This window comes from Alternaria novae-zelandiae (genome assembly GCF_023758075.1).
Source record: "Alternaria novae-zelandiae strain BMP 2774 chromosome Unknown scaffold_17, whole genome shotgun sequence".
NCBI lineage: Eukaryota > Fungi > Ascomycota > Dothideomycetes > Pleosporales > Pleosporaceae > Alternaria > Alternaria novae-zelandiae.
The window spans coordinates 134,549-148,535 of record NW_026056977.1 but is presented as its reverse complement, the minus strand read 5'-3'; the positions used below and the strand labels follow the sequence as shown (position 1 = coordinate 148,535).

Sequence of the window (13,987 nt, the reverse complement as noted above, 5' to 3'; positions counted from 1 at the left end):
CCTTCTTCCTGCATTTGCGCTCTGTTTCCCAATCATATCGTTCTTTTTTTCAATCGCACTCAGCTCTCAATATATTCTCTGCTACAGTGTGCTACACTTCAACTCATCGGTAGACTATCCACCTTCTTTTCGTCCACGATGGCTGGCATATTCAGAGTCTTCAAAAGTAAATGGATCACACCACCAAAAGAGGTCCATGAAAATTATACTGGCAGGAACATCATTGTGACTGGTGCGACTTCGGGTATCGGCGTAGAGGCAGTCTTCAAGTTTGCGAAATTGGGTGCCGCCAAAGTCATCATCGCCGCGCGCGATGTGAAGAAAGGCGAATCCACGAAATCGGCTCTGGAGGCTCGGCTCGGACGCAATGATCAGCTGGAGGTTTGGGAACTCGATATGATGTCGTATGACAGCCTAGAAGCTTTCGCCAACCGCGCACACGCGCTTGACCATCTCGACATAGCTGTGTTGAACGCTGGTGCTTGGCGAGTGAAGTTCATACAGTCAAGATATGGATGGGAAGAGGACATACAGGTCAACACACTATCTACAACACTTTTGGCCGTTTTGCTTCTACCAAAACTGAAGGAATCTCAACAGCACACTGGCAGAATTCCGGTCCTGGAGTTTGTCAACTCTGGTCTACACCAACGCGCTGTTGTCCCACCAGAAGTCCGGCAAAAGCCCAGCGTACTCGAGCACTACAATAAAGAAGAAAACCACAAGGAGGGTAGCCAGTACAAGTTCTCCAAGGTCTTCCTTATGTACGCTACGAACAAGCTTGCCGAAGAGATATCTTCAGGCGATGTGATCATTACCAGCATCTGCCCTGGTTGGGTCAATACCGACTTGGGACGCGACCGCTTCTTTCCTGGCGTGCACATATTGGCGTTCTTCTTCATCTTCTTGTTCATGAGATCTGCGGCTTCTGCTGCGAACATGGTGTTGAGTGGGACCACCCAGGGGGAGAGTGTACATGGCAGGTTTTGGAAAGAGGACAGCATTCAGCCAACTCCACCGAGCCTGGCAGGGCCTGAGATGAAGGAGCTGAGTGCAAGGATGTGGGATGAGATTATCGATGCACTGGAGAAGGATGTCCCACATATCAGCAAGGCGGTTGATGCGGCATTGTCGAAGCGCTGAAGGTTGGCGGATTTAGAACCTAGAATTAGAGAAGACAAGACTACCAAGAAACTTGATGCGTAGCTGTATGGTGAATTGCAAAAGACGGTGCCGTGTTGCCAGACCCAGGGGCCAGCTGACATGTGGCTGAGACTAGAGGCGCAGGCACCTCCACACATGACGTACCGGCAGCCGAATTGGAGCATCATAGTGCCTAGAACATGCATCGGGTGCCTCGAAGCCTGCGCAATCCCTCGTCCAGCAAAGTCAGACAGCTGCAGCCCGCTGAGTCGGCTGAATGCCCAAATCGCCCTTCCGCCGCAAGCCCGCCGCCCACGGTCCCTCGTCCCTCCTGCGCTTCCTCTTCCCCCGGACTCGAGCACGCGCGCGCCTTCACCTCTCCAAGTTCCGCCACGACACGCTCCACTCGCTCAAGAACAGCGCCAAGGCCCGCATCTACAAATACATCGTCTACCGCCAGGCTGCCAAGGCGCAGGGGAAGCAGGGTATTGTTCAGCGCCTACGAGGCTACACGCGGAGGTTGAGCGGCCGCAGCTATCTCGAAGATGCTGCGAGGCTGCGACGACAGCAGATAGCCACGCGTCCGGGAACTACACCTTCCGGCAACAAAGCAATGACGTACCAAGAGAGCTACGAGGCGCGAGAGCCTGGCACGCGGAGACGGAAGCTGGCGGGCTATCTCAAGGCCGCGAACGAACTCCGGCAGACGTACACGCAGCAATATGCCTCCAACTGGAGTAGCAAGGAGGCACAATATGACTACGAGGACGATACACCAGGCGGATTCCCAGATGCCGCCGTCGTTAGGAGCGGGCGGGAGGAGATGATACTCTTTCCCAGCTATGCCCGGCGACACATAAAGCGGAAGCCAGAAGCACAACCAGGCACCATCCAGGAAACGGAAGGCCAAGGGCGCGACGTTCGAGACTCGACCGGCGCCGGCGACGCCGAATTCTGGAAGCAGCAGTGGAACAACTACGAGGATGACAACGCGGTCGTTGACGTCGATGTCCGCGGCTGGATCTACTCGCCACACAGGGGGCAGATGTCACGCAAGCAGAGGCTGTTTATTGGCCTCGCGCGGCAGTTAGTCGGCGTACAGGCACCTGCTACACCCAACTCATCTGCGGAGAGTAGTCGGGATACGAGTCCGCAACGGCACGGCTTCCGCGAACGAGCCCACCTGCGCGACGCCCAGCAGGACGAAGCCATGGCGGCCAGAGAGGCCGAGGAAATTCTACGGAGGGGCGAGAGAGAGGCAAGAGCTGCAGCACGCGGTGCTTACAGCGAGCGGCCAGCTAAGGACATGGACGACACTCAGCTCTACCGAACAGAGAGTGGGAACAGCACGCGGCCGAACAACGGCAGGACCCACCAGCTCGCTCACAGCACATCCAAGGACTCCATGAGAAGCGAAGCCAGTATCCAGCCGTTGCAGAAGAGAGGGTCCTGGAACCAGCCGTCGGAGATGACCCCATCAGAACTCGCTGAAGCCAACGCTCGGTTGATGGCTAGGCTGCGACACTTCCTAGCGATACCCATGGCCAATACGCCCATCAGTGTCTTCTTCTACAATGAGAACATATCGAAACAGAGGACCGTATACACCGACGCCGCAGGCCATTTCAGTATGAGCGCGGCTTTGGACTTCGTACCCACCCACGTTCGCATCTTGGCATCAGACAAGCTCTCGGCAACCGAGGAAGTAATTGTCACTGCCTCGCAGGGTATCAGCATAATCAGCGACATTGACGACACAATAAAGCACTCCGCTATCGGCAGCGGCGCTCGCGAAATCTTTCGCAACGTCTTCATCCGCGACCTGGTCGACCTCACCATCGATGGTGTCAGAGAGTGGTACAATAGAATGGCGGAGCTAGGAGTCAAGTTCCACTATGTCTCCAACTCGCCCTGGCAGCTATATCCTGTCATCTCCAAATACTTTGAGTTAGCTGGACTACCACCAGGCTCATTCCACCTGAAGCAATACAGCGGTATGCTCCAAGGCATATTCGAGCCCGTGGCAGAGAGAAAGAAGGTCACTCTGGATAAGATCGCAAGAGACTTCCCAGAACGAAACTTCATCCTAATCGGAGATAGTGGCGAGGCGGATCTGGAGGTTTATACCGATTTCGTGCTTGAAAATCCTGGGCGAGTTGTCGCCGTTTTCATCCGCGACGTCACCACGACAGATAGCCCGGGCTTCTTTGATCCTTCCACCGGGTCCTCACCAGGCGACCACTCTTCATCAACACCATCGACACAACGTAACAGTGGTGGTAGCTCGGCAGCTTCGACTAAGGCTCGACCGCCATCTGAAGAGCACGACCCTGAACTGAAAGCTGCCATTGCAGCCTCATTACGTGACATGGATGCGGAGAACAACAAGCGTCCAAGTTTGCCTAATAGGAAGTCCTCTCCGCACACCACATCACAACAAGCTTCCTCGAACAATCTGATAGACCTATCCTCCGACGATGAGGTAAATGATTCACCCGCGCTGAGGAAGTTCAATAGTGAAACTCAAGCCGACAACGAAAGACATCGCTCATCAGTCGCCTCGAACGCGAGTATGAAGTCTGCGCCGCCGCCTCCTAAGAAGCCAGTCGCTCTAAGGAGCCCGTCGACGGAATCATTCAATGCGCAATCCACTTCCAACCCGCGACCGCAACCACCTAAGCCCCGAAAAACCTCAGCGGCTGTCACTCAATCCAGTCCGCTTGCACAGCAAGTCAGTGCTTCAAGAAGCGCAAACACATCAGCACTCTCCAAGCCTCCAGTGGGACCTAAGCCATCTATGAGCTACCAGAGCCAGGCGTCAGAGGACCAGCAGTCATACGCTGGTATGGCTCGCGACAAGTTGTGGTCTGTCTACAGTAATCTACCCGCACTGCGTTCCACAGAGGAGCCCGGTTCCAATGCTTCCAGTCTAGATGTAACTGGTGTTCGCAAAGGCCCACCTCCACCTCCGCCTCGACGCGGAAACCGCGATACAGCTGCAAGCGCAGCGTCTTACGTGGGCTCCAAAGCATCGTCAGCGTGGCAGAACGCACCCTCTATACCCTACCATAGTCGCCCTCAGGCCATCTCTGCGCAAACATCTCAGCCATTCTCTACTGCAGCGCCGCGGCAGGGCATTAACCGCACCAGCACAGGTAGTACCCTAGGTGGTGCTGCAGGCGAGCAGTACGGCACAAAGAAGGAGCAGTTGTGGCGGCAGAGATGGGCACATGCAGAGCAGGTTCTCTCTGAACAGGGCGTAATACTGCGAGTATGGAGGGTAGGCAGCGACATCATGGGCGAGGCAGAAAGAATAGTCAAAGAGGCTGATAAGAAGTTTAAGCGCGACGAGCAGCGAGGCGAGGCGGGGAACGGTACTACTGGCAAAGCGAGCGAACAGAAATGAACGCAGCGTCGTCGCCTTGGACAATTGGTTGTCGCGTTATTAGCGGGTTGCCTGTTGTCACTACACACATGAACATAGCGAGCCGTATTACTATCCTGTTATCTCTCCCAATGCATGTCTCCATCCGCTGCGGACATGCCCCACCAAAAGAGGCCTCTCGAGATACCTCGACTTGGAACCAAGGTCGGTTTTGACTGGTAGCGAGAGCAGCTGTACCATGAGTGTAACTCCCGTGATGCCACGGCAGCCCATTTCTGGGTTGTCGAAATCTCGCGCAGACGCTCACCCGCACACATTCCACAAACGCATCTCCCCCGTATCAAGCGTCACGCCACACGAGATTTAAACTTCCCCAAGTCCATTTCCCTTGCCAAGCAAATCGATAGTGTGCATAATATCGCCCCTGGAAACCGGAAGCGTCGAACCCTCGCGCCTGGAGCCACGACTAAAGAGGGGGTGTGGTACCACGGCATCTGCGCACGTGCATGATTGTTGTTGTTGTGAGATGGCTGGACTACTGCCCATGTTCAGGAGTCGTGATGTCATGGCCCTTGCTAACTGCGTATCAAAACAAAAAGACGCTAGATCCTGCCGCTTGTGCCAGCCTGCCAGGTACATAGTTGGCGACACGCGACTGCGACGCGCTTTTGGATTGTTACCCTGTCTGCCTCTTTTTTACATCAGCTGCTTTACTACTACTACGCACGTTCGCCTGGCATCTTAATTCTCGGTGATAGATATTGAAAATGTATGTAGATTTGGTGTTGTTCTCATATTGCGATTGCGACCGCGGTTGCGATCGCGATGGTGATGATGCGCCGCGTTGTTGTTCGCGCCCAGTACGCGCATTGTCACACGCTGTCGCTGTCGCTGTCGGCTTGAAGTTAGGATATCTTTGAATGAAATGCTGACTATGATGTTCTTCTGCGCAGGCCATCTAGCAAAGGAAAGCCAACGGATCCCAAGTTGAGGGAGAAGGTCAAGGAGGACGTGAAGAACGAGACCAACAAGGACGGTGGTGGCAAGGGACAATGGAGTGCTTGGAAGGTGAGTTTGCGTGGCTTCCTTTCTTAATGTCCTCAACGAATGCGATAGTGCGCATTGCTTCGTGCATAGACTGACGCGATATGTAGGCTAGCAAGCTCTCGAAAGAGTACGAAAAGAAGGGCGGCGGCTACGAGAACGAGGCTGGCAGCAAGAACGAACCGAAGAAGGGAGCCCCACAACAAAAGTCCAAAGGCAAGAAGAAGGCCGAAGAGAAAGAAGAGAAGGAGGAAGAACCAGAGAAAGCGGAAGACGAAGAGCCTGCGGAAGAAGACGACAAGGAGAACGAGAAGAAGCAGGATACCGAAGAAGAGAAGGAAAACAACGAGGCTGAGGAAGAGGATAAAGAAGAGGAGGCCCCTCCAAGCGCACAGAAGCCCAAGGCCAACACTGGTGCGAAGAAGACTGGCGCCAAAGCTGGTGCTAAGGGTGCGGCAAAGTCTGCTGAGCCAAAGAAGGCAGCCGCTCCTAAGGCGAAAGCCAAGGAGAGGACAGAGGGAACCAGGAAGTCATCGAGGGTTGCCGGCGCTGGCAAGCGGAAGACGTATGACGAGGATGAGAATGACGGTGAGGAGGAAGAGAAGCCAACCAAGGGTAAGGCGAAGAAGAGCAAGTCCTGATGATGCGACGCTCTACGTGCATGCTTCTTTGGGTTACTGGTGCGTATCGTGACCGATTGTGTAGTCACAGGATCAATCGAGTGTATCCGCAACCAATATGGAAGGGTCGATGGGTATAATGACAGTTTAATTATTTCCGAGATGTTTACTCAACGCCTTCTCCATGCGATCTCGCGTCTACTCCTTCTAAGCTTACTCGCGCCTGCCTGACCGGAAAGTGCAGGCCCGACGAGATAATCCGCACCGATGAGTCTAGTGTCGACCTCACCACACATTACGCCCCGGCCCCAGTGCCCAACGTGGCTGCAGATTGCCAAGATCTCACACCGATCATGTTGCTGACTGCGAGGTAGTCGGACTCTCCGAGCATGTCGCGATGTTGACGGAGTCAACTTTACCGCCGGGCAAGCGCACCCCGATCCTGCAGTACAAACTTGGAGTCAGCGCTTCTTCTGCACGCACTTTCGGTCTGTTGGTCTTACCAAAGCTCGAAGCCAGCAGTATGCATAGTGCCTGGTTGCGCCGTCGTCATGGGCGTGTAACGAACATAGTCTCGTTCCTGGAACCCGGCTTTTGAAACCACCGTGGCACCACAAGGCGTAGCGGATACTCCCTGGACAACATTAGCCGAGATGCTTTCTCTGAGCCAGTCAGACCTACCAACAGCGCGTCGTCGAGATCTGCTAGCTGAGTGCAGTAGCTCACGAGTCTTCCTGCATGGCCTCTTCGCCAATAACAGGGTGCCACTGCTAAAGTACAGAGGCGCATTTTGCCCTCTAGATGTCTATTCTCCGCTGTCAGCAATCTGCGTCTAGATACGTCAGTTATGCATACTGCAGTTTTGCTGGACGCGTGACTGCGTTGTATATTTCCACAGCTTCAGTACTTTGATCTCTTTCGAGGTCAGGGACATCCAGTCGCTCAGCAACGCCAGCAAGCACGTCTTTGGGTTGGAAATGATGGATATATGCTGATTCTGATTTGAGCTGAATACTGCATACTCCTACGATACTTCTCCGTGTCGGAAGGACCGACTTGAAGGACTCTCGCAACGCTTCGTACACGTGTTCAGACTCGTCTTCTTGAATATTATCTTCTGCAACGAGCACCACGCATGCAGGATCTCTTAAGGCTTTCTCGTACTGAACAAAGTAGGAATATATAGTGTCAGATGGAAATGTCTGGTAATTGACGCGCTGAAACTGGAAAGAAGGCGAAGAAAAGAACGCAGCAGCCGCAACAAGCGAGATTCGGTCCAGGTCATCTAAAGTAGCTAGGCGTACGCCTTCTACAGATGGAAAAAGCATGACTTTGCTCGGCTACTAGCACTGCAAATACGAACTTCGTTCTGGGGAAACATATCGAAGTTCAATATGCAGGTCATTTAAAGCAATGCAATCTCGCAACAGAGTACGCATGCATTCAGGAGAGACATGCTACCAACATCTCTTTGTCTACGATAAGCACGCACTGCCATTACGCATAGTTGTGCATAAAGCGAGTTGAGACATCATACCCGCATTTGTATGTTGCTTGGAATACAGCGCTGGCATTGGACGGGATAAGATCCCGTTGTCGAAAGGTAGGCCGCCTGCCTTGTAAGCGAATTTCCTTCATGGAGGACATCGATACGACTTACAGGTGGCAAACTTAGTCGGTACTACAGCGAAGAAGACGAAATCAATTGCAGCGACCGATAGCGGTAAACAAAGAGACGGCGCAGATGCAGAAGTAAGATGAAGGTTGTGTGTCCGTCTGGTACGCGAGGCAGGTTCGCGGGGAGATGCAGCCCTAACGGAAGCTAAGACATGCATGGCACCGACACAATGAACCAGTGTGGTTCTCGACCTGCCTTTGGTGCCTCCTCGAGCCTTCCTACCATCGAACTCGAAAAGCAACGATCTACCGTACCGGCTTTGCTTTACGGCCCAGGCCGCCATCGTTCCCTGCTACACGGATCTTGCCCATTACTTCTAAGCGAATGAGCGACACGCACCCTCGCGACACGTCCTCTGAAGTTGTACGCAGTCAGCCGCAGCCCTCCATGTCTACCACCAGTTCGCAGTACAGGAATGCCGCCCAAACTCCCTCGCACTACCAGGACTTCCCCACAAGCAACCACGACCCTTTGTATGGCTTGGGCGCATGGCAGCAGCATCATGCTCCCAGCCACGACTCGTACGCTGCCGGCCCGTCAACGGCGCAATTCTTACAGTACCCGGCAGTCGGAGTAGACTCCGCTGGTACGCATCCGCAGTCTGCTCCAACGGCTTGGTCTGGTTACGTCAGACAGGCACCTCTGGAGTGGCAGCACGCTGGACCTGAGCAGAACTACACGACGCGCTCGACCGTCCCCTATTGTGATGCTGAGGGGAGCGCGTCCGTGCCGCACCAAATTCCCACAATCCCGCGCCACTATCAGCACCAACACCAGTACCAGCACCAGCCGGCGCTGGATCTGGGGCACGCATTACCCTTGGCTTCGCAGGATCACGTCTTTCGCAGTACAGAGCGCTTTAACGAGCTGCGCGTTTCGTCAGTAAGTGCACACAAGCAATGTTGTGCCCTGCACTAGGTTCGCGACTAAATCATCCAGGAGTCCCCCGCCAATACGGTAGACCCACCGTACTCGAATCATGCTCAGAAGCTACCTCCAGTCCCACGACTCTCGCATTCACAGCCGCAGACTGTTCTGCTGCACACGAACCACGCGCCACAGGTACCATTGCAGCATGATGTCGGGTGGGAAGCGCATCAGCAGTACTCTGGTCATGTTGGCGACGCTGTTACCACCCGAGCTCCAGATACGAGGCACCATAGCACATCTACTATCCCTTGGCCCATGAACCCCGTCGAAACTTCCAATGCGCCTACTGTTTACGAGCCTCCTCAGACCATGTCGCGGGAATGGGCCGTCGCTGAAGCACCACCTGATCATGAACTTTACGCACGGCAGCCGGTCCCAGTCGATCAGACAACCACCCATTTGTTGGCTCAGCATAGACCACCGCCAAAGAAGAAAGCAGCCAAGGTTCCTTCGTCTTTCGTTGAGCGCCAGGAGAAGCTGAAGGTGTCCAAGCGGAAGGGCCCTCTCCAGGAAAGACAGAGGGAGAAGACCCACACCATGCGCAAGACCAAGCGTATATGCGTTCGTTGTAGATTCTACAAATCAGGGGTATGCATGTCCAACATGACGCAGTGCAAGACTAACGAATGTAGTGTGACGAAGGAGATCCGTGTGAAAAGTGTGAGAAGATCACAGGCCACGCCCGATCCTTTCGCGAGCCCTGTTACAGGGAGCATCTCGAAGACACTAGTCTTATACGTCGTTGTAAGTCATTGCAACATCTGCTGCTTGTTTGCTTCTCACAACTAGACAGGCAATGGCCGCGAGCACCAAGAGGAAGCCGAGTTCCTTGGTTACGACTGGATACACAACAGTCAACTCTACGAGATGGAAATCATCTGGAACCTCCCTGGCTACGGTCCTATACCGAACGCACAGCCTATGCGTATCGCCTTCCGGCCTTATAGCCCAACGCGCGGCCCGCTTGATGTCGCGACGTCCGTCTGGTCCAACCGGGATGGACAGGTTCCGTCTGTCGAACAACCGGCCTACGCCATATACGATACTGCGAATCTCGTTCAGGCCTACGAACGTTACTTCTCCAGCCTTCAGCCAGCGATCGAGGAGTGGATATTTGCTCGCATTCGGCAGGACGAAGTCGCCTATCATACTTACCAGGAGGTGGTACGCATGCGAAGGGTAAACGGAAGCAAAGTCCTCGATCTCGCAATGCGACTCCAATGTCTTTCCGTCGTATCCCAAGGATATGGCTCCGTCTTCTCGGAGAACATACCTGGCATTCGCGAGTACGATTATCGCCGACTCGGCCGTAGCGACTACGAAGCCTACGACCGCAACTCATGCGACCGCCCACTCCCTGGCGCCATAACCCACCAAATGGATGTCGCGGCTGTGAAATACCTTCGCAAACTGGAAAAGCTTTTCGTCAAGGAACTAGTGGCGCTGATTTTCAGACCCAGGATCAAGCCTTGGTATGAGCTCTTTCTGGCATTCTATGTCATCTTCTGGAATCTCGAGTACATCCATCACGGTGCGCAAGACTACATCAAGTCAAAGAACGGCACAGTAAGTGGACGTCACTATCTCATTTTTCCTTTACAGATTCTGACCGCTCTAACTCTGCTAGTTGCTCGAGAACCAGGTCAGCAACGTGGTGACCACTCAGATCAAGAAGTGGGAATTCGCTTTTCCAGTGCTGCTGTACCATTGGCGCTGCATTCTTCGGGGCTACTCCCCGTTCAAATTAGCACGCGACAACCCGGACGAGCTCCGGGAGCGAGGTCATATTGATGCAGAAGGATTCGCATATGTCACAGCCATTGCCAATCTATTTGACCGAAATAAGCCCGGTAAGTTGGTACCGTAGATCCGCTACTGCAAGTCATTTGTTAACCAGCGTAGATCGCTTCCAGCCGCCGCTTACCGGGTTTGCCGCAACGCACTGGTCCACCTCTAGTCAATGGATCGTAAAGCTTTTCAAGGAAGCTGGAGCGTAACGTTCGCGTTTGCTCCGTGTCATGTTGTTCCCCTCTGTTTTTTGATACCCAGTCATTTTGAATGGCATTCGCGAGTCATTTTCTAGCCTGTTTCGCGGGTCGCGGTTTTGTGGAGAGAAATGGGAGGCAAATGTGATGAATATTTGAGTACGTCTACCGTCAGTCTAGTCAACAGGGGAATACTAAATCAGGCCAATAAAAAAGTATGAACACAGGAAAGCGCCGTCATTCTCTGTCATCATTGCGAAACGCATGCCAAATTTGCTCAAGTCATTTCTGCCACCATCTGCGCCTGGGAGAACTTTACTCCGTAAAGTCTAGTAGATACGGAAGTAGCTAGCCGTGGCTCTCGCGTCCGCTGATGTTGCGCCATGGGTCGGTGTCAAAAACAGGGAGACTCTGAGGTCTGCCGGGAGTGAACGGGTCGTCAAAGTTGTTGCGGCAGCTAGCCGGCTTCTCCCAAGCATTTGTGGAGTCGCGGAGGAACAGGCGCAATAGGTGCCGGGTACTAGCTTTGCCATCAACACCGCGGTATGCTGCACGGGCGTGCATGACGGTCAGGTTATGGAGAAACTGGATGTCGCCTTGTTCCCGGTCAACCTTCGTGCAGAAGCGCTTGGCTAGCTCTTCAACGGCGTGCATTGCGTGCAGCTGCTTCCGAGTGACCCTGGGCATGCTAGGGTCACGCGGGATGCTATCAGTACCAAGTAGTGGGGCCTTGACTAGCTGGCACATGGGTTTTCCCTTGGAGAAGAAGAGGGTAGGTCCTAATTCTAGGTAAGGCGCCCCATCCCTGAAGTTAATTAGCAAAACTTCGAGACATCAGATACGACAAAAGCCGTGCTTACTTTTGCTTTAGCTCGAAGGGCCAGTTTGGCTCGGCCATCGTCTCGAGCACTTCTGGGTCCTTTTCAAGAAGCTCGTTATAGATTCTTGGAAAGCTCGCAACGAACTGCTCGCCACCAGCGTCTGGTCCGCCGTCGTTGCGCACGTACAGAGCAATAACGTCGCCGGAGAAGCGATCACTGTGGAAATCCATCGCTGCAGTGATTTTGGACCCAGCGAGACCGAGGTTTTTGCAGTCGTCTGGAACTCTCTTCCTGGTGGCGTCGAGAACGTGACTCAGCGTTTGATTCGCATAGGCGTCTGTTGCTCTTTCTGGGCAGACGTAGGAGCATATGCCCGCAAAAGCAATTACGGCCTCTTCGTCATTGAGGTAAGCACTATCAAGACCCCGGAGTACGACCACGTTGGTGCCGTGGTGAAGCTCTTTGCTGATTGATGAGAGCTTACTAGCCAATTTGGGGCTGCCGAGATCAAAGGTTTTCTGATCTATCTTTGTCCGCGGAAGACCAGTGACTAAAGGTGTGAATCAGCATCGGCTCGTAGAAGAAGAACTGAGTAATTTGGTTTTGCACTCACGCTTGAACTTGATGATGGCCGCCCTCACATTCCGAATATCGCAGTCGGTAAGTTTGACTACGTACTCAGCTGGTTGGAGTCCATCACCTTGCCATACCATGGGCCCCGTTACTGCCGGTGGAAGTTGATCAGGAGAACTGAAATTGGACGAGGAGCTGCTGTGGAGACTGTCAAACGAGGACCTCGCGCTGAGTACCGGAGAAGTCATGTTCGATACGTCGATTGCAGTGTATTCCGCTCAGTGGTCAGGCTCAAAATGAACTAGTTATATTTCGTATTGATTCGATGTATGTGGCGTTGTAAACGTAAATGTAATGGCAGTTGTAGTGATGCGATTCAGGAGTGAGCCTGAGGTGGGCGTTCTTATACCTCATTCTCGATCAATGGGAATCTCTTGAAGACGTTTATCGCGTAATCGCACGCCGCCGTTGTCACGGTGTGTGAATTTAGAGCTGACGGAGCCGCACTTGCTAACGAGAGACTGACATTCGACTTTAGCTCGCCGGAACATTGGAACAGGGCCGAAAACCATTCCCGCTAGCATGGACGGTTCGAGTGGGTGGGTGACCATGTACCTATGTGTCTCCTCCCCGTCTTATCGTGATTCGTCACCTGATGCCCTCTACGCTAATGCCTGTCAGTCAGCCGCCATGACAGTGGGCAAATCCTCACTGAACCACCCTGCGACTCGGGTCTAACGCTCACGGGGGGAGGCAGCGGAACGCATCGAAGCTTCGCCACACGGGCGAAATTGGGTCTCCTGCCCTCCACCAACTTATCCACTGTGCTGAGGAGAGTTGCTTACTGGTAGGACGTTCTTCGGGAGTATCATGTGGGCCCATGGTTGCCACACAATCCACCGTAATGATCGTACTCAAAGTTCGCGTAGGCGGCATGCCGGTGGCAGAAAGCGAGGCGATGCGATGCGCAGATCCTCGGAACGTGGCTCTGATATTGACAGATGTTCGTGCCGCACATCGAACCTTCGACATGTGGATGCAATCCTTTCAAGCAGTCCGCCCGATGGAGAGCAAGGACTTTCCCTATTCCCATCAGCCCTATGCGGTCGAACCTATAATTGTCAGGGATTCCAAGTAGTCACTATCCGCCCAGCTCCTGCATATGCAGGTGAGTTGAAACGGACAGGCCTCATATCTTCATCAGATCTTATCTTCATCTTCCACTCGTGCGATGCAAGCATGTGATCAAGCATACTAATTTCTGATCTGAGACCTAATCCGCGATTTGCGATGGTGATGACAAGGATCCATGTACCTTATTATTGAGCCTTCGTCCTTCACCGTGCTTAAGGCACAGCCTACAATCCAACACAACCACTACCACTCACGACAGCGCCTGTGGCTCACCGGAATCCTCTGCAACAGGATGTCATGCCAGCGTAATGCTTGCAATATGGGCAGCAGCGGTCGAGGCCTCGGTGCAGCTCCAATGCGAGACGCCTCGGAACCGCCCATCTGCGACCACGTTGAGCTGCGCAGCTTTCAAGCATGTCAGGGTCTGCCGACATATGCGCTCTATTGGCTCAATAGGTAAAGATGCGCTGCCGAGCTTTCAGCTTACGAGGGTGGCTTCTTGCTATTGGCGTAGCCAGCATATACAGTGTTTCCACCCCTCCCATGCCAACACATCCTAGTGTCGCATCCGTTGGGCCCGGGGTTGCAGTAGTCGAATCCCGAGGGATGTTACCTACACCGTGTACGTATAGCAAACACTGCCGGTAATCGCGCTATGATCTGTCCACCTTTGA

The 13,987-nt window shown here is 53.6% G+C and overlaps 4 protein-coding genes across 4 annotated transcripts; 3 read left to right on the top strand and 1 right to left on the bottom strand.

The window, feature by feature from the left end:
- Window positions 1–138: 138 nt before the first annotated feature.
- J4E88_007859 (uncharacterized protein) lies at window positions 139–1,143 on the top strand (the record flags this gene model as incomplete). Its single annotated transcript, XM_049401474.1, has 1 exon — window positions 139–1,143. The coding sequence occupies one exon, from the start codon at window positions 139–141 to the stop codon at window positions 1,141–1,143; it is 1,005 nt and encodes a 334-aa protein (XP_049252547.1).
- A 277-nt stretch (window positions 1,144–1,420) lies between these two features.
- On the top strand, window positions 1,421–6,213 carry J4E88_007858 (uncharacterized protein; the record flags this gene model as incomplete). Its single annotated transcript, XM_049401473.1, has 4 exons — window positions 1,421–4,517; window positions 4,797–5,010; window positions 5,482–5,596; window positions 5,683–6,213. The coding sequence occupies 4 exons, from the start codon at window positions 1,421–1,423 to the stop codon at window positions 6,211–6,213; spliced, it is 3,957 nt and encodes a 1,318-aa protein (XP_049252546.1).
- A 1,981-nt stretch (window positions 6,214–8,194) lies between these two features.
- Window positions 8,195–10,797, top strand: J4E88_007857 (uncharacterized protein; the record flags this gene model as incomplete). The annotated part of the gene is made up of 6 exons (XM_049401472.1): window positions 8,195–8,752; window positions 8,813–9,388; window positions 9,433–9,544; window positions 9,594–10,366; window positions 10,428–10,650; window positions 10,703–10,797. 6 exons carry the CDS (start codon window positions 8,195–8,197, stop codon window positions 10,795–10,797), a joined length of 2,337 nt encoding a protein of 778 aa, XP_049252545.1.
- A 336-nt stretch (window positions 10,798–11,133) lies between these two features.
- J4E88_007856 (uncharacterized protein) lies at window positions 11,134–12,319 on the bottom strand (the record flags this gene model as incomplete). The annotated part of the gene is made up of 3 exons (XM_049401471.1): window positions 11,134–11,590; window positions 11,646–12,156; window positions 12,220–12,319. The coding sequence occupies 3 exons, from the start codon at window positions 12,317–12,319 to the stop codon at window positions 11,134–11,136; spliced, it is 1,068 nt and encodes a 355-aa protein (XP_049252544.1).
- Window positions 12,320–13,987: the final 1,668 nt, after the last annotated feature.